Consider the following 20,637-nt stretch of genomic DNA (forward strand, 5'->3'; position numbering starts at 1 on the left):
GTCTTCATCATCCTGGACGCAGTCTCTGCTGTCTCTGACGCCCTTCTCCTCTTCCTCGGCGGCGCCGCCGCCGCCAACGTCGACGAGCGCCTCCCCGACACAAGCTCCCGCCGCCTCCGCCGATGCCGTCTCCGAAGTCTGTCCCGTAGACCACAAGTCCCGCGAAGCCTGGCTCGAACAAGCCCGGGCCGCCTCCGCCGCCAACGGTGCTTCAAATCCTCACACACCACACCCCCACCATACTGTCGAAGCCGCACCATCATCACCACAGCCCTCGCAATCATGGACTCAGTCCCTCAAGTCCTACATCCCCTTCACCTCATCAGCAACAACCGCACAAACGAACACACCGATCCCCACACCATCCGCATCCGCCAAATCAGGCCTCGACACCGAGCGTGAGGTCTCGACGATTCCCAGGACAGCGACCTCAGCGTACCCGGGCACCAGCCGCCCCTCCAACCACGAGCAGGAAACGGGTTCGGACGAGGCCACGGGGAACTGGATATACCCCTCCCAAAAGATGTTCTTTGACGCGATGAAGCGCAAGGGCCACGATACCCGCGCGCAGGACATGGCGACCGTGGTGCCGATTCACAACGCCGTCAACGAGAGGGCGTGGAAGGAGATTAAAGAGTGGGAGGCGCCTTATCTCGAAGGCACAGTGTAAGTCACAACTCTTATCATGGGTCTGGATTCAACCGAACCCGTCCATCTACCAGAGAACACAGTAGGAGAAAGCTAACACAAGGCCCCATAGCTGCGACGGCCCGAAACTCCACTCCTTCCTCGGTCTCAGCACAAACATGTCTCCCAAGGCGCGCATAAACACCCTACTGGGCTACACCCCGCCCTTTGACCGCCACGACTGGGTCGTCGACCGCTGCGGCGTGCAGGTCGAGTACGTCATTGACTTTTACGCCGGACGCCCCGACGCACGCGGCAAGCCCAGCTTCTACCTGGACGTGAGGCCGAAGCTGAATAGCTGGGAGGGCGTCAAGATGAGGGCCTTGAGGGGTGTTGGTTTGGCTTGAGATGGAGAGCCTTGGACACCTTTGAGTCTGATGGCTTTTTTCTAGGCGAGATTGACGCTGTTGGGAGTGTATAAAGATGTGTAATAGTGTATAAATATTTGCAGCATTGGGGACTGGCGTATCTATCTTGTCTTATAGAAAGGATATACCAGGGACCACCAAAAAAGAACTACTCAATTTCAGACCATCTATTTCCAACAATGGCAATCATATTGGCTGTAGAGGTGACATTGCGGCCCCAGCTGGAACGGATTCACCCTCGTCACTACCCAAAGTCTGCGAAGGCAGATGTTCTCTGTCACTCCTCCGAAGTCTCGAGGAAACATTTCCACTCCGAGATGTCACCCAAGAATGACTCTGTAGTTTGACTGTGAATCGAATAGTTGGAAATCGTTCAAATAAAGCCGCTCTCTCTTCACTAGTAGTTATCTGGGAAGGTAAAGAGCTGAGGGCTGAGATCCCATCTAAAGCTTTCGTATGGAGCCCCATGGCTTGGAACCCTTATCTACCAAGTCCTCAAAAGTGTTATTCGCACATCATCTTAGCGGGATTCGGAAAAGGCCATCAATAATAAGGAATCACCCACGAAATGCCATTCGCACGTCATCGCACGGGCATTACCATGTGTGGGCATTGGAAATCCAGACGCATTCCGACGCAGGCACGCCCGCTTTCGGTTCCGGTCTCGACATGGACAGCGACAGCTGCAGGGGCCCGGGGGTGACGATCGGGAACCTGTAAGAGCCGAACACCCGCAGCCTGTCTAACGTTAGTTGGCACCACGGCGCCGGGGGTTCGTGCCTGGTCCTAACCGAGACTCCAGTGTATAAAGTTATTTTGAGCATCATTCGTGGAGGACATGATTTGTGGTTATCCCCTCTACGGCGTACCTTGAATGGAAGAAATGTTTGTTAGGTGGCAACAAAATCTACAATACTATTTCGGAAAGGTAGTAGCGCCGCGTATTCAAATGCATGGCTACATATCCCATGGCGTAAGCGTGCCATATCCCCTCGTACGGATGGCTGTTCTTCAGAATTGCCCTAGACCGGTTGTACGCAACCACAGTCTCCATAATGGCGGATTCTAGTATAGACAAGGGACTTTGGTTTAGACTTGAGGCTTGCTTGTGAATATAGTTCCTGACCTCTCCCGCCTTTTCCTCCTTGTAAAATCTACGGAGCCATATGTCAAAAGTCTGTATTGATAGAAGTAATCGAAAATGAAGGTATAAGCACTTACGATAATATGTCGTTGGTCAGATTGATAAACTTGCCCATTTCCGGCGCAGCGGGCAGGAAGCACGCGATATCCGGACACGTCTCCTTGTAGAAGCAGAAATATGTGTACACTTCTGGAAGACCCTCTTTATCTCGAAAGTAGTACGGCCAGCTGACTGTCTCTTTTGACAGGACGATTGTGTGGTACTGTGGGCGAATCTCAATGGCGTTGGAGTTAACAAAGGCTAGAGCGGATAGCACGATCAGGTTGGCGACTATTGGATCGTAGTACTTCTTTGTCATCTTGAGCACGTCGGCGAAAGCCTGGAGCAGTGCCGAGGGTTGCTGTTCTCCCATGAGAAGCCGTGTTTGGAATTGCTCCAGGTCCTGTCCTAGCTCAGCGTTCATGTCGTCGATGATGAAGCCGTACCAGGTGAAGAGACCAATGTGGATCTGAATCTCGAAGGGGTGGAGGGGATACATTTCCTGTAGAAGCAGGTTAACAAGAGCAGAAGGCAGAGAACGGCGACAAATGGCCTACGGCAGCGACAGCTAGTCCGGCCTCAAATCGCATCTGCGAGGCATCGTCAGTTCCGAGGTGGACACCGCTTTGGAGGGCTCTGTCGAGGAGAGATATCCTCAATGCCTTCTTGTCAACTTCACGCGGCGGGACGTATTTGATAGCATTCAGAAACGTGGGGATCAGACACGACAGCGTTTGCCGAAGATTCGTGCCTTGATCAAGGTGATCGGTCTGGACTATCACCGGTGGTTGAAGCATATTGCGATTGTGAAGACGGCAGTCTATCCCGCTGATCAAAGTTCGAGTTCGATAAGATAGGTAATAAGGCCCACCGTAATCCTTAAAAGTCTTTATCGTTTGAAGAGGAGCCTGCCGAGTCATACGGCCTGAATATCACTGATCTGTACGGATACACGGAATGGCCCCCGTCTCTTCACCGCCGCAAAGAGACATGTTGGCTGCCTCAAATCTTCCATCTTGCAGACTCAATGCCCCACGGCATCCGGAAGGAAGGAATCAATGCATCCCAATCACACTTATAGTTTTCAGCTGCTCTTATCATAGGTTGCCGGTGCGAGCTTACGGTCAGCGACGCAGCGCGCTAGCTCGGCGTAAGCCGGCCTAGCCCTGGACGATCGCGATACATGTATCCACTCCTTCAATATTATCATGGGTGCAGGCTTACAAGGGGTACCAAAATGGATTGCAAATATTGATTTTTCTGCCTGCTCTAGAGAGTCTAAAGAGATGCCTAAAATCTGTATTCTTTAGCCAAAAGGCCTCTCCACTTATGATTTCGAGTTGTCCTTGACAAGTTGATATCGAGAAAATGCCTTCTCTACTGTATCAGTCCGCGGTCGCGTTGCCTTGGACACCTCTTGTCCAGTTCCTCGGTCTCATAGTTGTGGTGTACTTGTTCACCACCACCTTGAGATCATGGGCTCGTTTATCGCATATCCCTGGCCCGTTTCTCTCTTCCCTATCTTATTGGTCCATGTTTCGTATCCGCACTCGAGGCTCTCGTGGGTACCTCGAGTACGTGAAGCTGTCGACAAAATATGGCGAGCTTGTCCGCATAGGCCCCAACGACCTGGTCACGTCCGATGTACAGCTCATCAGGCGCATGTCGGCGGCCAAGTCAACTTATGGACGTAGCAGCTGGTACAAAGCCACCAGGCTGGATCCCTACCACGATATGATGGGCAGCGTGCTCGATAAGTCTGTTCATCATGCCTTGAGAACAAAGCTTCAGCCGGGATACCTGGGCAAGGATATCCCTGGATTAGAAGCCAGCATTGATTCTGGTATAGCGGACTTGGTGAGCTTGATTCGAGATAGTTATGCCACCAAGCTCTCCCCGCCAGGAGCAGAAAATGCAGAGATGAAAGGGCTTCCGGAGCAGAAGCCTGTTGACTTTGGTCGACTGGCGCATTACTACGCTATGGACGCTCGCTCAAGGATGTCGTTCGGACAGCCCCTTGGGCTTCTCCGGAAAGATTCAGACGTCTTTGGGTTGGTTGCTATGTCAAACTTGGCCATAGACATCTTGCAATTCTTCACTGATATACCACCTCTCCAGCGGATTTTCACATCGGATCTTGCTCTAAGGCTACTTGGACCCAAAACTACAGACAAGAATGGCTTTGGAAAGATTATGGGGTAGGCCTCCTTGCAATTGCCATGCATTTTTATTTTGTCGCCTCTGTTGGAATAATAAAGCTAAGATGGTTAGACTTGCAAAAGAGCATGTTGCCGCCCGATTTGGTCCTGACAGAAAAGATGAGCCCGACCTACTTGTAAGCTATCAACCGTCACAAGACGACCTAAAGAGGCCTTGGTCGTCCGCTAACACGAATTTCAACAGGGTTCATTCATACGTCGCGGGCTTGATCAGCGCTCAGCACAATCCGAAATCATGTTCCCGATGGTTGCTGGTTCTGACACAGCAGCAAAGGCCATAAAATGGACGATGCACTATATTCTTTCCGACTTTTCTATTTATAAGTCTCTTGTGAAAGAGATTGAGGACGCGATAGTAGAAGGAAGGATATCAGTCCCCATCACATATCAAGAAGCTCAGGAACTACCATACCTTCAAGTAAGTTTGAGGTTGAAGGGCCGCTTTTTCAGTTCAAACTGAAGTTCTATACTAATCATCGTCAAAACCAGGCAATCATATACGAGTCCCTCCGTGTGAAGCCACCTTTTCCTGGCCTGGTGATGAAACAGGTCGGAGCTGAAGGTGATATCTACAATGGCATCAAGCTGCCTCCAGGCACCAGAGTCGGGCACGACGTGACGTCGGCGACCCACGACAAGGGGCTCTTTGGCCAAGATGCTGAGGTATTCCGACCCGAGCGTTGGCTTGAGGCCGATGCTGAGACTGTCAAGTTGTGGAAGAAGCAGACCGAGCTTGTGTTTGGCGCTGGCCGTTGGCGGTGCACAGGCAAGTCTGTTGCGTTTTTGGAATTGAACAAGATATTTGTCCAGGTGAGCAGTTCACCGTGATCTAATTGCATGATTCGTGTGGTTGTGCTAATACTATGCATTAGCTCATTCGGAACTTCGAGTTCCAGCCGGCGGATGCCGAAATGTTTGTAAAAATCTCCGATCGTGGAAAAGTGTAGTATGGAAAGCTGGCAGGTTTCAAGATTGATGTTTAGGACTGGTTCTTGAGATAGAATTATGATACATGACCATAAGGGTTGCGTCGTTTCTGCCTCTAGAAGTTGAATAATACAATGGCGCTCATTGTTGCAGGCGAGACCATTCCAGCACCTATTTGACCCTCAAACTGAGTTCATCGTTTTTGAAAATGGGTGCATTCCGAACCAGATTTAAGCATCTCTACTCCGTGAACACCAACAAAAGTGCCAGCATACCTTGATGGTCATGTCGACTATGCCAATCAGTCATGGCGATTCAGTAAGTCTCGAACAGTGTCAATGTTATTATGTTATTAACTCCCCGAAAATGGGCCAACTCGGTGGTCCGTCCACTTCGGCCGAGATCGGGCATGTTGGTCAAAAATTTGCGCAATTGAATAATAGAAATGCGTCTTCTGCGCCCTGTACTCCCTCCGAGTTGATAATATCCCCGCTGTTTATGTCCAGTCCACAGGTGAATAAGTGAAGAGTGTGGTCCGCTTGCTTGGTGGTTTCGAGGCTGTAGAATATCAACCACCAAACTAAAAACTCACGATGTCTACCACAACCACAGTAGAGCTGGTCAACGCACCGGCGACACCACTGCCGCAACTTTCAGCCTCTACGTCGGTATCATCAAATGCGCTGGACCAGACTATTGTTGTTCCTGAAATCGGTCAAAATGGCGACCTTTCAAAGGGTAAGACCATGGTCGTCATCTCATCAGTGACCTGTATTACAGGCATCAGCTCCCTTCTGGCTGGTATAGTCACTGTTTGCATTCCAGCCATGGCTCGAGATGTTCATCTTGATGGCAACCTTCTCTTATGGTAGGAGCTAGTGCTCAAAGACCTATGTCGTTGTACACCCATTCTAACAGTAACAAGGCCTGCTTCTGTCTACGCCTTGACCTGCGGATGCACACTCCTACTGTCAGGCGCCATGGCCGACCTCTACGGCGCTCGAACACTCTACCTTATGGGATGCTTCTTACAATCAGTCTTTACCCTTGCCTGCGGGCTGGCGAACACGGGAATCCAGCTCATCATGTTCCGTGCCTTTGCCGGAATTGCCATCTCCATGTGCCTCCCCTCCGCCGTTAGTATTATAACACACGCGTTCCCCACAGGCAAGCGAAGAAACATTGCCTTTGCATCGATGGGCGGAGGCCAACCTATTGGGTTCTCTGTTGGCCTCAGTGTTGGTGGTGTGTTCACAGATACGATTGGCTGGAGGTGGGGATTCCACATCGCCGCAATCATCAACACAATCATCTTCCTCATTGCGCTGAAGTGGTTGCCTGGCATCGGCAAGAGAGACCCGGTCACTTGGCACCGATTCAGGACCGAGGTTGATTGGGTTGGAGCGTTCCTGGCCAGCGCTTTCCTGTCAATGGTCTCTTATGTGCTTGCGTAAGTATAAGATGCGCCCTCTGCTTGGAGAGCGAGACCAACTAACAGGGCGTTGACAGTGCGATCACCGATAGCACTCAGGATATCAAGAAACCAGAGAATATCGCACTGCTCGCCATCTCTGCCGTGCTAATCGGCGGGTTCGTTGCCTGGGTCGAAAAACAAGAGCGCTTGGGTAAACCAGCCATTATCCCAAACTCACTCTGGAAGAATCGCAGCTTCACTAGCATCTGCATCAGTGTCTTCATGGTATGGGGTGCCTTCAACGCGACCGAGCAGCTCAGCTCGTTTTACTTCCAATATGTGCAGCGGCTCACCGCAATCGACACATCGGTGCGCTTCCTGCCGGCCCCCGTGGGCGGAGTCCTGGCCAACATCGTCGCCGGTCTCGTGGTCCACCGCGTCCGGGCAGACCTAGCGATTCTCATCGCCGTCGCCCTGGCGTGTCTGTCGCCGCTATTGATGGCGATCGCCGACCCCGCGTGGTCCTATTGGATCTGCGTCTTCTGGGCCATGTTCATGAACGCTATTGGCGCTGACACGTTATTCACAATCTCTAATCTGCTGATCACATCGCTGTTTCCGGCCAAAAAGCAGGCGGTGGCCGGAGGGGTATACAACGCCATTGCTCAAATCGGTAAAAGCGTAGGGCTGGCTTCATCGGGCGCCATTGCGAGTGCCGTGACCGCCCGGTCGAACTTCGCCGACAAGGAGAGCCCGATGGCGTTGTTGGAGGGTTACCGGGCGTCGTTTTGGTACTGCTTCGCGCTTTACGGCGCAACCTTGTTTGTGACGGTTTTGGGACTCAGGAAGATCGGCAAAGTGGGTGTCAAAAAGGAGTAAATAGGAAACCGAGCAACGGGGCAAACGGGTCGATGAGTAACCCTCCCCGTTCCTCCACCACCAGAAGCTTCTCGCTTTGCGAGATGGGCAACAGAGTTTTTAGTGACGCAGCGGAAACTCTGCTTGGCAGCGGACTTTTTCTGCCAAGAGATGCCATCTTAATGCTTACCGAAGTATGAAGAGGAAACCACGTCAACGCCGAGGAGAAAGGGGGTTCTGGACTTCCGCTCTAGTCGAAGCTTATGCTGCGGGGAGATTCCTAGGAATTTGTCGGTCGCTCGGGCGGGACGATCTGCGTTGTCGCGCAGCGCACTACGAGTTGACCTGCAATGCAAGGCCTGACTCAGCGGTCTGATATTTCAGCCGATTGCAGGACCCCGGGACCCGAGGATGTGGAAAAGGATCAAAAAGGGGTGAATCACATCAGTTGAGAATTTGTGAATGTTTCGCCCGCCTCACGTGGAAATCCTCAATGATGCTGAATAATAGTGCACATTCGCTAGTCGACATCCGTAGTTCCATTTGAAATTGAATCTCACATCGATGGGTCTCACATCTTAGTCTTATGCGCCAAACTTCGGTAGCTGCAAAGTGACGTCTACTCGGGAGAGACGGACTCGCAGTTTTGATTAGCTGGCTGAAGACTCTGGCTCAACTTCTCAAGCTACTCAACAACAACTGCCCTGGGTTATGAAAACCTAAACTCCGCAAGACAGCGACAGAAACGATGAGCACCTTCTAGAAGTAAGGGGGAAATTTGATGTCTTTATCAATCGACAATCCACAATCTACAAACTCCGACACAAAATACCCAATGGCTGACAATCATCGGTACCTCGGGGACGGGAGTTCCGTTGGTGGAATGCGTATCCGTACTGCGTTACTGCGTAAGCTTCATTTCGGTGCGCTGTGAACAGCCGCAGCCTTGCCCAGCGTAAATCTCCCGTATGTCTGCCGGTGGCCCCATCCCGATGTGACGCCAGATTTACGAGCAAAGCAGAGATGTACGGTGGGCCTACGCTACAGAATCGCATGCTTGGCTGAGTGCCAGAGACAAAACGGCACCGAACTGGGAGCCACCATGATGCAATCGGAAAACAGCAGGGCGTCTCGACCACAGTTAGCCCATGTTCTGACCGTAAACGGCTTAGCAAGCTTAGCAAAGCCTAGTTTCTGACTCGTCTCTAGGGCCGCAGCGTGGCTCTTGCACCCAAACTGGAAGAGTTATCGAGCCTCTCGGGTCACTCCAAGTCTCCGAGTCGGGGACGGACTGTGATGGCAGACAACAGCCCGCCCGCTCCGCCATCCATGCTGGTGGGAACTCGGAAAGCCCAACATGCACTCCGTGCGCTAGGAACACGCTCGCTTTCTCCCCTAGCTTACACATCTTGTGCGCGACAGTTCGGGGTTAGAGTACTCACCCGGGAGAATGCCTTCATGTCTGGCAAGGGGTGACCTCATAGCCACCGGCCGGCCGGTCGGCGGGAGCACTGCGAACTCCGCACCAACTGGTCCCGGCCGCCTGCTACAGTCGCACAACAAACTCAGAGCCCAGCTGGCTTGGCGGGATCACGGTTCTAGCTCGGTGGCCCCGGGAGGTTGGCCATGTCCGCAAGCGTACACCGTAGATCTGCTTCCACCATGGGTTCTTGATATAATATAGTCATCCGAAACCCATACACCCCAAATACTTTTTTAGTCTTCATCGAATATTCCATACAGCCTGTGAACATCTTACACATTGCAACATACTTTGGCAAACTACTTGAACACCATCACCAATTGGCTATTCGACTAATATCAACAACCTTAATTTCAGCTCATCTGAGCTTCGCCCCTGGTCATCACATCTACAACCATGGAGGACAGAACAGCAACCAGAGGTAGCTACGGCACAACTACTTCTTCGGTCACAATGAACGGAGAACAACGAACATCATCCGAGCAGCCCACCGGTGGCTTTGCTCCCATTAACACGGGAAAGAATGGCGATTCCTCCGATGAAGAATATGGAGACATTTCCAGCCCTACGAGAGATACCCACCGCGACACGATGATGATCGACGAGGAGGATAGGAGGGAACTTCAGAGAATTGCAACAAACCTTTCGCGGCATCAAAGTTTGGCCAGCAACGGCCGTCCACTTTCTTCACATACCTCTTACGGCCAAAACGATCCCGCCTTGGACCCTGCAAGCAAGTCCTTCGATCTTTCGAAATGGCTCCAGGCTTTTATGCGAGCCATGCAGAATGAGGGTATCACCCTCAAGCACGCTGGTGTCGCCTACAAGGATCTCAATGTTTCTGGCACCGGCGCTGCTTTGCAGCTGCAACAGACCGTTGGTGACTTCCTTCAAGCACCTCTCAGAATCGGCGAGCACATTAGTTTCGGAAAAAAGGAGCCCAAGAGGATCCTCAACAGCTTCGACGGCCTGCTCAAGAGCGGCGAGCTTTTGATCGTTCTTGGACGCCCTGGTTCCGGATGCAGTACTCTCCTGAAGACCATGACTGGTGAACTACAGGGTCTGAGCATTGGAGATGAGTCTGTCATCCACTACAACGGCATTCCACAGAAGAAGATGATGAAGGAGTTCAAAGGAGAGACCGTTTACAATCAGGAGGTGCGTTACCACATATCAATACTTTGTTTGATGTTCACTAACAGCGTTCAATTCAGGTTGACAAGCATTTCCCCCATCTTACCGTCGGTCAAACACTCGAATTCGCCGGCGCCGTTCGCACACCATCCAACAGACCCTTGGGTCTGAGTCGCGAGGAGGCTCATAAAAGGGGAGCCCAGGTTGTTATGGCAGTCTGTGGTCTTAGCCACACCTACAACACTAAGGTTGGAAATGACTTCGTCCGTGGCGTCTCTGGCGGAGAGAGAAAGCGTGTCTCTATCGCCGAGATGATGCTTGCTGGCTCTCCCATGTGCGCATGGGATAACAGCACTCGTGGCTTGGATTCCGCGACCGCTCTGAAGTTCGTTCAGTCGCTGCGCCTTGCCTCCGACTTCACCGGCAGTGCCAACGCTGTTGCAATCTACCAGGCCAGTCAGGCCATCTACGACCTCTTCGATAAGGCTGTTGTTCTCTACGAAGGTCGCCAGATCTTCTTCGGCCCTGCCGTTGCCGCCAAGTCTTACTTCGAGCGCATGGGTTGGGATTGCCCCCAGCGTCAGACCACGGGAGACTTCTTGACCTCGGTCACCAACCCCATCGAGCGCAAGGCTCGCCCGGGCATGGAGAACCAGGTCCCCAGAACCCCCGAGGACTTCGAGGCATACTGGCGTGCATCTCCCGAGTACCAAGCTCTCCGCCAGGAGATAGAGCAGCACACTGACGAGAACCCTATTGATCCCCACGGCCATGCTCTCACTGAGCTACGCCAGCAGAAGAACGACAGGCAGGCGAAGCATGTCCGCCCCAAGTCTCCTTACCTCATCAGTCTGGCGATGCAAGTGCGACTTACCACGAAGCGCGCCTACCAGCGAATTTGGAACGATATCTCGGCTACAGCTACATCGGCTGTTCTCAACATCATCTTGGCTCTCATCATCGGTTCGGTCTTCTACGGCACTCCTGACGCTACTTCCGGTTTCTACTCCAAGGGTTCTGTCCTGTTCCAGGCTATTCTCATGAACGCTCTCACTGCTATTTCTGAAATCAACAGTTTATACGATCAGCGGCCAATCGTCGAAAAGCATGCCTCTTACGCCTTCTACCATCCATCAGCCGAAGCCATCGCTGGTATCGTCGCAGATATCCCGATCAAGTTCGTGACGGCAACCTGTTTCAACCTCATCTTGTACTTCCTCGCTGGTCTTCGTCGGGAACCCGGTCAATTCTTCCTGTACTTCTTGATCACCTACATCTCCACCTTCGTCATGAGCGCCGTCTTCAGAACTATGGCAGCCATCACCAAGACCATCTCTCAGGCCATGATGTTGGCTGGTGTGCTTGTCTTGGCTCTTGTCATCTACACTGGTTTCGTCATCAGAGTTCCCCAGATGGTTGACTGGTTTGGTTGGATTCGCTGGATCAACCCTATCTTCTACGCCTTCGAGATCCTCATTGCCAACGAGTTCCACGGTCGCGAGTTCGTCTGCTCCGAGATTATCCCCGCATACACTCCTCTGATTGGTGACTCATGGATCTGCTCGGCTGTCGGCTCCGTCGCTGGTCAGCGTACCGTTAGCGGCGATGCTTTCATCGAGACCAACTACCAGTACTACTACTCCCACGTCTGGCGCAACTTTGGCATCCTGCTAGCTTTCCTTTTCTTCTTCATGATCATCTACTTCGTCGCTACTGAGCTCAACTCCTCCACCACCAGCGCCGCCGAGGTTCTCGTCTTCCAGCGTGGCCGCGTCCCTGCTCATCTTCAGGATGGCGTCAACCGCAGCGTCACCAACGAGGAGATGGCCGTTTCCAAGGACCAGGAAACTGAGGCCAACGTCAACTCAATCCCGCCCCAGAAGGACATTTTCACTTGGAAAGACGTCGTCTACGACATTGAGATCAAGGGTGAACCCCGCCGTCTGCTTGACCACGTCGATGGCTGGGTGAAGCCCGGAACTCTCACTGCCCTCATGGGTGTCTCCGGCGCCGGGAAGACGACTCTTCTCGATGTCTTGGCTCAGCGAACTACCATGGGTGTCATCACCGGCGACATGTTTGTCAACGGCAAGCCCCTTGACGCCAGCTTCCAACGCAAGACTGGCTACGTTCAGCAGCAAGGTATGCAGCTTCTCCTTAACATCGTTTGAATATTCAACTAACATTATCCAGATCTTCACTTGGCTACCGCCACCGTCCGCGAGAGCTTGCGCTTCAGTGCCATGCTCCGCCAGCCCAGGACTGTTTCGAAGGAGGAGAAGTTCGCTTTCGTTGAGGAGGTTATTGACATGCTCAACATGCGCGACTTTGCCGATGCTGTCGTTGGTGTTCCCGGCGAGGGCTTGAACGTCGAGCAGCGCAAGCTTCTTACCATCGGTGTCGAATTGGCAGCTAAGCCTAAGCTTCTTCTCTTCCTTGATGAGCCTACCAGTGGTCTCGACTCCCAGAGCTCCTGGGCCATCTGCGCTTTCCTCCGCAAGCTGGCCGATGCCGGTCAAGCCGTCCTCTGCACCGTCCATCAGCCCAGCGCCATCCTCTTCCAGCAATTTGACCGCCTGCTCTTCCTCGCCCGCGGCGGTAAGACTGTCTACTTTGGTGATATCGGCGACAACTCCCGCACCCTTCTCAACTACTTTGAGGGCAATGGTGCTCGCAGATGCGGCGACGAGGAGAACCCCGCTGAGTACATGCTCGAGATTGTCAACAACGGAGCCAACTCCAGGGGTGAAGACTGGCACAGCGTCTGGAAGTCTAGCAATGAGCGCCACGGTGTCGAGGCCGAGATTGAGAGAATCCACCTCGAGAAGCAGCATGAAGAGGTCGCTGGCAGCGAAGATGCTGGTGCCCACTCTGAGTTTGCCATGCCCTTCAGCACCCAGCTCATAGAGGTCACCGGTCGTGTCTTCCAGCAGTACTGGCGCATGCCCAACTACGTCTTCGCTAAGTTCTTCCTCGGTATCGCTGCAGGTCTATTTATTGGTTTCTCCTTCTGGAAGGCCGACGGTACCATGGCCGGCATGCAAAACGTTATCTTCGGTGTTTTCATGATCATCACTGTCTTCTCCACCATTGTCCAGCAGATCCAGCCTCACTTCGTCACACAGCGTGCCCTCTACGAAGTGCGCGAACGCCCCAGCAAGGCTTACTCTTGGAAGGCATTCATGTTCGCCAACGTCATTGTCGAAATCCCCTACCAAATCGTTACCGGTATCCTCATCTGGGCTTGCTTCTACTACCCCATCATCGGCATCCAGGGCTCCGTCCGCCAGGTCTTGGTCATGCTCTACGCCATTCAGCTCATGATCTATGCGTCCTCCTTCGCCCAGATGACCATCGCTGCCTTCCCCGATGCCCAGACCGCCTCAGGTGTGGTTACTCTCTTGGTCCTCATGAGCTTGACCTTCTGCGGTGTCTTGCAGTCCCCTACTGCCCTCCCCGGCTTCTGGATCTTTATGTACCGCGTGTCCCCCTTCACCTACTGGGTTGCTGGCATCGTGGGTACCCAACTATCCGGCCGACCCGTCACTTGCTCCGCCACCGAGACCTCTGTCTTCAACCCGCCTGCCAACCTGACATGCGGCGAGTACCTGGCGGATTACCTCAAGCTCGCCCCCGGCCAGCTCCAGAACCCCGAGGCTACTGAGGCTTGTCGATACTGCTCTCTCAGCAATGCCGATCAGTACTTGGCCGGCAGCAACATTTTCTATGATGAGCGCTGGCGCAACTTCGGTATCGTCTGGGCTTTCATCTTCTTCAACATCTTCATTGCTGTTATTTCTTACTACCTCGTCCGCGTCAAGAAGTGGAACTCCGGCTCGTCCAAGCCCAAGAAGGAGTCCAAGGGAAAGGAGACGGCGACACAATAAGTTGATGGCCTCAACCATTACAGTTTCATGTTTCATGGGAAAATCATACCAATATCTTAATATGCCATGTTTTATATAGCGAGCGTTGTTTTGGATATCCTCAATCAAATTAGTAGTTTCATAGACTCAATATCTCAAACCCAAAGTTCACGAAAGGCTCCTTTCCGTGACAACCTGCTCTGCAAAACTAGTGAAGTTTTCGAATCCTCTCATTTGATTTCAGTGGAAACGAGTTCTCGGTAAAGCCTTGGGGAGAGTAGATGTTAGACTGCCACCAGGCGGCCAAGACTTGAAGAAATAGATAAGAGCGCCTAGACATCTTCTGTTTCAGTAAGCGCCGCAGATGGGTGGGCCGCATTGCCAAAGCGAGTGCTGGCCATAGCACAGTCTGTCTCCCGCAACCTTTAACAATTGGCAGCTTCTTGCTCATCTTCACATTTCACTCGTTGACCGTTTTCTAGTTACTATATCATCCAAACACGACGATGAAGGCTACACTTACAGGCCGAATCCACTGAGCCAATGGCGTGGCGTGGCTCAAGCGATTCCTAGGCAACAAAGGAACCTTGAGACATTGTGTTGGGATCCGTGGCGCTTGCTGTTGCTGCCTGATTGTGCATGAAGGTGTCCAACAGGATCAAGAACTCTCACCTTCAACATTGAAGAATTATATCGGCTCTTGTGCAAAACGTCACTAACAAACACTCAAAAACACCTCCAACTATTCCAAATGTCTTGCTCTTATACCGGCGATGTTCCGCCACCTCCACCCCGGCCTCTTGTCGAGAAGGCATCAACTCCGCCTCCAGCCCCACCGCCGCCAATCGTGCCCCCGACAGGATCCCCTGAAGCTTTCTTGGTCGAATCACTGATCTATAATGGCTCGCCATTCAAAGACCACTGGGCATACTTTGTACGCTCTCGCGCCGATGATGATATCGGTGTCAAGATCCACGCGACCGGTGATGTGCGTAATGGCTTCAAAGTCGAGGTCAAACGCAGTCATGACCTCACAAACACTTCAGATATCCCTACGAAAAGAGTTCCGCTGCAGTGGGTTGATGTTCAGCACTTTGACGAAAACGCGATGCTCAATAGGGGAGTGGAAGAGATTGATGAGAGGCCTGTTTGCGGTTTCGAGGCCACTGCGTACAAGGCAAAGGCTCCCGGGAAGACTTGGAATGCAGCTAAAGACAAGGTGAGGCTTTCGCTTGACTTCTCCAAACGGCCGCAATTCCTCTGAACAGACCACTTCATGCGTGTATAATTACCTTCCGGGCAGGTCGTCCGAGGTGCCTTTCCGCAACATTTCTTTTTGCCATGCCTTCAAAAAACTTTACTTTACTAACAGAAATGTCAAGGATACGTCTGGCAAAAAGGTTACCGTTAAGGACTGCCAAGCATGGCTGGTGGAGGCAGCGGGCTACCTTGTTTGAAGATCGCATGTTCAGTCATGAAGTTACTGTTTACCTACACGCGATTGAACAGTGATGTCTTAGGCGATCTCTCAAGGTTCTCAAGAAGAAACATTCAAGCTTTTTCCCGGTTTCGAAGTTACTGACTTAGTCAAGGCCCGACTCTGATTATACGTGTGGATACAAGGCCGGACTTAAGTTCACAGAGCAGCGAGCTTAAGTCCATGTCAGCTCGCAGACCGGGGTTAACAGATAATAAAAGTGCAGACTCCACGGACTTCTTCGTTTTCGCGACATCAGTAGATCAAATTCGAAAGCCAAGTTACTCGATCGTGTGGTTTAGCATCCCCCCCCCCCCCGGGCCCCCCTTTCTAAGTGCACCTGTAGTAGCTAGTCATATATATAATCTCTTATTCTCTAACGAGGAGAAGCTCGGAATAAAGTTCACTCCAGTTTCATATTCCCATTTTCCCGACACTGAGCTTCAAGTTTGATTCCTGATACCACGATGAAAGCCCTGACTTTAAGACCGAAGGATCATTCCGTTGCTGTACAAGATATCCCGACTCCGGAACCAGGGCCAAGAGAGATTCTCGTCCGCGTGAAAGCAGTTGCGCTGAATCATGTGGATGCGCTCTATACCTACAAGCCAATTGCGGCACAAGAGTACCGCGTAATCGGCAGCGACTTCGCTGGGGAGGTCGCCCGTGTTGGCAAAGACATCCAAAACATCAATGACCCTCGTGTCAAGGCTGGAGCACATGTAGCTGGCTTCGTGCAAGGCGGTTAGTTGAACAGCCCACAACTTTTAAGCAGACCAGTGATGTACTGACTATAGGTATGTAGCTTGTTCGGTCAATTACCGCCCAGGAGCTTTTGCCGAGTACGTCGTCATTGACTATGACCTCACATGGAATATTCCCATCGGGTGTAGAGATCCAATATCAAGGTGAGCAGTTCCAGTCATTTTTCTTCCTGAACCGCGAGGGGCCACCTCTGTTGACCACTCACAGGCGTCACAATCCCGGCCAATCCCGAAGCCCGTGACTTTGCAACGCAATTCTACAACTATCTTGGATCAGAAGCTCCGTTGGGAAAAGTCAATTTGCAGGCAAACCCGGTTCGTCTGATGCCAGGGAGACTCGAGAACATAGCATCGGAAGGCATCCCGCTCCTTGGGTCGAAGCAAGTCAATGAGCCGCCGAAGGACCACATGCGTCCTATCAGTGGAGAGAAGGTTGTCTATACTGTTGTTTAGGTGCTTTCTTTGAGTAGTCGGCCCTAAATGTAGGCATGTTAGATCTCAGCGGCTTTGAGCTCTACTCCCATGTGAACATTGAAATTTGATCTAAACTTGAATTTGGTGGAACAAGTCGCGTGACTCAGTATTGTACACTCTACTCTATGGATATGAACATCTAATTGTGCTTGAAATATTTACTGAGAAATGTAAAAAAGGAGTGGTCGAATTTGGCCGAGTTGTCCTGAGAAGCAAGAGCCTCTCTACGAGCTCTTAGAAATGAGGTCCGCCGCTCTCTCGGCAACAGCGTACAGGGTGCTGACAAGGTGACCGCACACCTGGAAAGGCAGAACGGAGGCGTCCACAACGCGAACGTTGGCGGTACCATAGACCTTGAGGCTCGCATCAACAACACCGCCCTTCTCGCGTGGCATCATGGCAGCGGTGCCGACGGGGTGGAAGTTGGAACGGTAGTTGCCCTTGATGTAGCTCTCCCAGCCCGCGACATCATCCGCATCAGCAGCGACGACGTCCGCGCCGGGACGGGTCTCGGCTCCGGTGTAAGTGGAGAAGGGCGCGGTGCTGTACAGCTTGCGGATGTACTTTGCAATCTCGACCTGCTCGAGCAGATCCCAGTCCAGCATGAAGTAGTTGGGGTTGATGACGGCGCGGGAGGTGGAGTTGCCGCCGATGTGGACGCTGCCGCGGGCAAAGGGAAGGAGACCCCAGTACTCGCTGCTCCAGGATCCGGAGCCGGCGTTGACGAGGACCTCGGCGATGGGGATCTGGGACTCGAAGATGAGGGACCACTGCAGCTGGAAGAACTCCAAGAGATCCGAGGCGCGGGTGACGTTGCCGTTGACGGAGGCGACCTTTGCGGCGTAGGCGGGGAGGGCATTCTTGATCTGGGCGGCGACCTCGTCGGCGTTGTCGAAGACGTGGGCGACGGAGGGGTAGGCGACGGTGGTGAGGGTGCCGTCGATGCTCATGTTCTTCATGTCAAAGGAGAGGCCGTTGTTCATCTGGTCCTGGAGGTTCTCGCCGACTGTGGGGAGGTCGACGACGGTCTTGATGCCGTGCTGCTTCAGGACGTTGGCGCGGCCGACACCGGAGAGCTCAAGGAGGAGAGGGGAGACGAGGGCACCGGCGGAGAGGATGACCTCCTTGTTGGCCTTGACGATGCTGCTGGAGCCATCGGCAGAAACGACCTGGACCCCATCGGCAGTAGGGAGAGCAGCAGCGTTCTTCCAGGTGAGCTTCTGGGCGCTGGTGTTTAGGAGGACCTTCAGATTGGTGCGGTCCTGGTAGGGGTAGTAGTAGGCGCGGGCGGCATCCTCGCGGACGGCGTTCGCCTGGTCGACGGTGCGGGGGAAGACGGAGAAGCCAACCATGTTTCCGCCGTTGACGTCCTCGTTCCAGGGCAGACCGAGGTTCTGGAAGGTCGAGTTCAGGACAGCGGGCATGGTTCCGTTGGTCTGGCCGTAGGTCCAGCCTGTCAAGAGGGGTCCGTCTTCGCCGTGGACATCGGCCTCGTACTCGAGACGGCCGGCGACCTGGCGCGCAGGCTCAGGAGTCTGGAAGTGCTCGCTTTTGAGGTAGTAGGGGAAAAGAGAATCCCAGTTCCAGCCCTCGTTTCCAAGTTGCTCCCATGCGTCGATCTGGGAGGCTTCAGCGCGGGTGTAGGCCAGTCCTTCGAGGTGTTAGCATCTGTGTCCAGCCTTTTTGAACCGATAACCGCCACGAACCGTTGATAGTGCTGGTTCCTCCCAAAGCCTTGGCAGCACGCATAGTCTGGACTGAGTTGCCGCCGAAAGTCTGGTTGGTCGTTTGGTAGGCAAAGTCGATGTCAGTGCCAAAGGCAAGACCGTATCCGTTAGGGTTGGTGACGTTGACGTTGTCGAAAACTGAGCCACCGGCCTCGATGATCAGGACAGATACGGCAGGGTTCTCTGACAGACGGTTGGCAACAGCCAGACCACTGGTACCGCCTCCGATGACGATGTAGTCGTAGCCATTGCTGGAAGCGTTGTTACAGCGAACAGCCAAGGCTGCTGCTCCGGAGAGGAGGGTAGATGTAGTGAGGAAGCCCCGCATGGCTGTGTGTGTAATGCCAAAGTCTAGAAAGAGTGTAAGTGAGGTAAGGGATTGCAGACAAGTACACTGGGTTGGTTATCCGAAGAAATCCAATGTCTCGAAGGCGAGGGCCTGTGTTTTTATCATTGAATACCGAAGATGAGAATTTGATAACATCGTAGTCAAGATCCAAGCTTCTGAAATCCCTCAATCACGTCACCCGCGCGGATACAAACAGCTACCATCCCCGTTAAACCGGATTTTGTGATAACCCTCCGAGAGCTGACCGAAAAGCTGTGCTCTCCCTACCATTTCGTCAGTGCAATCCATACGGGCCAACTTACTCAAGACTCGGCAGAGTGGAGTACGGCGTAGCCGCAGAAGCCGAGTTACAATTGGGGCTCAGCGGTTCTGAACGCCATTGGCCGGTCGACAACCGCTGAGAGCAGTGAGGGCATATCTGATCGGACCGATGCACCGGTAGTTGGCGGCGCGAGATGCTTATCAACCATCAGAAACCCAACGTTCCTGGGATCTGGAACCCGTCGCTGCGGAAATATCTGCGTAGATCGGCGGGACCCCTGCAGGGGGTTCCTACTCATGGCTCACCAGCATAGCCCCGTAAGGCCAACGAGGGCTGAGCATAGGGGAGAGTGCACAACATGGTGGCGGGGGTTGAATCATGCTCCTGCGACTGATTTGGCAACTGTCGTCCAAAAATGAGGACGGGGACCATGGAAAGCTTTGGCATAATACGTCATGCCCGAAAACGATTGCAACCTCATGCAATGGCGGCCTTTTCATGCTCCAAGTGCTATTCTGGACAGTCGCTTCGGTAAATCTTTGCGCACTTAGTCACGGCGACTAAAATTTAAGCTCAATTGCCAAGCGCATCCGCCGAGTGATGCCCGTCAAGATAGGATATCGCATATGTGGATCTTGGCAACATTCTGCAAGTTCTATCTGATGAAATCACGGGTTTACGGAAATACAGATACAGAAGGTGGGCATAAACCTTCGAAAAAAAAACAAGCAGTAAACGGGCCCATGCTCGCTTTCTAAGCAATCAAGGGAATTAAGGGAAGTTGAGCCCCATGTGTGTCATGCTCGCATTCTGAGTTGGCGAAAGAACAAAGGGCCGAAAACAACTTTTCGAGGTGGGTTTCTTGACTGGGTCTGGACGAGCTACCGCTTAAGTAAGAGAACAATAAGCATTGGATGCTCCACTGACAACAAGGAAGCAGAATCCTTGTTTAAGGAAAGTTCGAGTACATACATGTAGCGAACATAAGACGAACGTGCCTGGTTTATAATATTGACATTAAGCCCGGTAGATCTGAATGGTATAGACGTTTGTATCATGCTCCTCATTGAACGGTGCCAAATGTGTACACTTAGGCAACTTATCCTAAGCATCTACTTTACCCTGTTCTAGCGATCCGCATTCACTGATCGATCATTGATTGATATTCTATGTCGGACTACATCCTTTTGTACAAACATTGGGCTCCCATCTTTCATCCCATAAAACCTACCGAACGGCGGGTGTGATCAGAAACCGGATGGTTGGGCTACACGCTTGGACAAACATGAGGCGTCAAACAAAATGAGGCAGTGGATCTATAGACTCATTGTTGTAGAGCTTGAAGTTAAGTACGCTTCGCTTGAGCTCAATCGTTTGCCTGAGGAGCAAATGTCCCATGAACGCGAAATGGGAGCAGTGGAGAAGGAAAACAATATGTGCAGTCA

The 20,637-nt window shown here is 52.5% G+C and overlaps 8 protein-coding genes across 8 annotated transcripts; 6 read left to right on the forward strand and 2 right to left on the reverse strand.

Moving 5' to 3' along the window:
- Positions 1-130: 130 nt before the first annotated feature.
- On the forward strand, positions 131-1,028 carry BDZ83DRAFT_548786 (cytochrome c/c1 heme-lyase; the record flags this gene model as incomplete). Its single annotated transcript, XM_060503470.1, has 2 exons — positions 131-666; positions 761-1,028. Coding segments are annotated over 2 exons (804 nt in total), but the record flags the coding sequence as incomplete, so codon positions are not given.
- Positions 1,029-1,651: 623 nt separating this feature from the next.
- On the reverse strand, positions 1,652-3,035 carry BDZ83DRAFT_756572 (squalene synthase; the record flags this gene model as incomplete). The annotated part of the gene is made up of 4 exons (XM_060514765.1): positions 1,652-1,793; positions 2,054-2,209; positions 2,277-2,740; positions 2,796-3,035. 4 exons carry the CDS (start codon positions 3,033-3,035, stop codon positions 1,652-1,654), a joined length of 1,002 nt encoding a protein of 333 aa, XP_060359944.1.
- A 479-nt stretch (positions 3,036-3,514) lies between these two features.
- On the forward strand, positions 3,515-5,874 carry BDZ83DRAFT_636712 (benzoate 4-monooxygenase cytochrome P450). Its single transcript, XM_060509270.1, has 5 exons — positions 3,515-4,436; positions 4,510-4,573; positions 4,642-4,875; positions 4,947-5,267; positions 5,330-5,874. The coding sequence occupies exons 1-5, from the start codon at positions 3,607-3,609 to the stop codon at positions 5,402-5,404; spliced, it is 1,524 nt and encodes a 507-aa protein (XP_060359945.1). The 5' UTR covers positions 3,515-3,606; the 3' UTR covers positions 5,405-5,874.
- Positions 5,875-6,130: 256 nt separating this feature from the next.
- Positions 6,131-7,677, forward strand: BDZ83DRAFT_588839 (uncharacterized protein; the record flags this gene model as incomplete). The annotated part of the gene is made up of 3 exons (XM_060506180.1): positions 6,131-6,252; positions 6,310-6,834; positions 6,894-7,677. The coding sequence occupies 3 exons, from the start codon at positions 6,131-6,133 to the stop codon at positions 7,675-7,677; spliced, it is 1,431 nt and encodes a 476-aa protein (XP_060359946.1).
- Positions 7,678-9,592: 1,915 nt separating this feature from the next.
- Positions 9,593-14,160, forward strand: BDZ83DRAFT_588805 (ABC-2 type transporter; the record flags this gene model as incomplete). The annotated part of the gene is made up of 3 exons (XM_060506176.1): positions 9,593-10,297; positions 10,354-12,415; positions 12,467-14,160. 3 exons carry the CDS (start codon positions 9,593-9,595, stop codon positions 14,158-14,160), a joined length of 4,461 nt encoding a protein of 1,486 aa, XP_060359947.1.
- Positions 14,161-14,890: 730 nt separating this feature from the next.
- BDZ83DRAFT_723265 (uncharacterized protein) lies at positions 14,891-15,651 on the forward strand (the record flags this gene model as incomplete). The annotated part of the gene is given in 3 exon segments (XM_060512545.1): positions 14,891-15,358; positions 15,522-15,569; positions 15,580-15,651. 3 exon segments carry the CDS (start codon positions 14,891-14,893, stop codon positions 15,649-15,651), a joined length of 588 nt encoding a protein of 195 aa, XP_060359948.1.
- Positions 15,652-16,341: 690 nt separating this feature from the next.
- BDZ83DRAFT_636723 (uncharacterized protein) lies at positions 16,342-16,911 on the forward strand. The gene is made up of 2 exons (XM_060509271.1): positions 16,342-16,524; positions 16,589-16,911. The coding sequence occupies exons 1-2, from the start codon at positions 16,476-16,478 to the stop codon at positions 16,831-16,833; spliced, it is 294 nt and encodes a 97-aa protein (XP_060359949.1). The 5' UTR covers positions 16,342-16,475; the 3' UTR covers positions 16,834-16,911.
- BDZ83DRAFT_636724 (GMC oxidoreductase) lies at positions 16,912-18,992 on the reverse strand. The gene is made up of 2 exons (XM_060509272.1): positions 18,561-18,992; positions 16,912-18,505 (listed from the first exon to the last, which is right to left on the reverse strand). Exons 1-2 carry the CDS (start codon positions 18,907-18,909, stop codon positions 17,079-17,081), a joined length of 1,776 nt encoding a protein of 591 aa, XP_060359950.1. The 5' UTR covers positions 18,910-18,992; the 3' UTR covers positions 16,912-17,078.
- Between the last annotated feature and the right edge of the window lie 1,645 nt (positions 18,993-20,637).

The sequence above is a fragment of the Colletotrichum acutatum genome (genome assembly GCF_030867785.1).
Source record: "Colletotrichum acutatum strain CBS 112980 chromosome Unknown BDZ83scaffold_131, whole genome shotgun sequence".
NCBI classification, from domain to species: Eukaryota; Fungi; Ascomycota; class Sordariomycetes; order Glomerellales; family Glomerellaceae; genus Colletotrichum; species Colletotrichum acutatum.

Coding starts and splice junctions, on each gene's coding strand:
- BDZ83DRAFT_636723 (XM_060509271.1), top strand. CDS start 16,476: ATGACCTCACATGGAATATTCCCATCGGGTGTAGAGATCCAATATCAA. Junction 16,525..16,588: donor TGTAGAGATCCAATATCAAG/GTGAGCAGTTCC, acceptor GACCACTCACAG/GCGTCACAATCCCGGCCAAT.
- BDZ83DRAFT_636724 (XM_060509272.1), bottom strand. CDS start 18,909: ATGCGGGGCTTCCTCACTACATCTACCCTCCTCTCCGGAGCAGCAGCC. Junction 18,506..18,560: donor AGGAACCAGCACTATCAACG/GTTCGTGGCGGT, acceptor AACACCTCGAAG/GACTGGCCTACACCCGCGCT.
- BDZ83DRAFT_636712 (XM_060509270.1), top strand. CDS start 3,607: ATGCCTTCTCTACTGTATCAGTCCGCGGTCGCGTTGCCTTGGACACCT. Junction 4,574..4,641: donor AAGATGAGCCCGACCTACTT/GTAAGCTATCAA, acceptor GAATTTCAACAG/GGTTCATTCATACGTCGCGG. Junction 4,876..4,946: donor AGGAACTACCATACCTTCAA/GTAAGTTTGAGG, acceptor CGTCAAAACCAG/GCAATCATATACGAGTCCCT.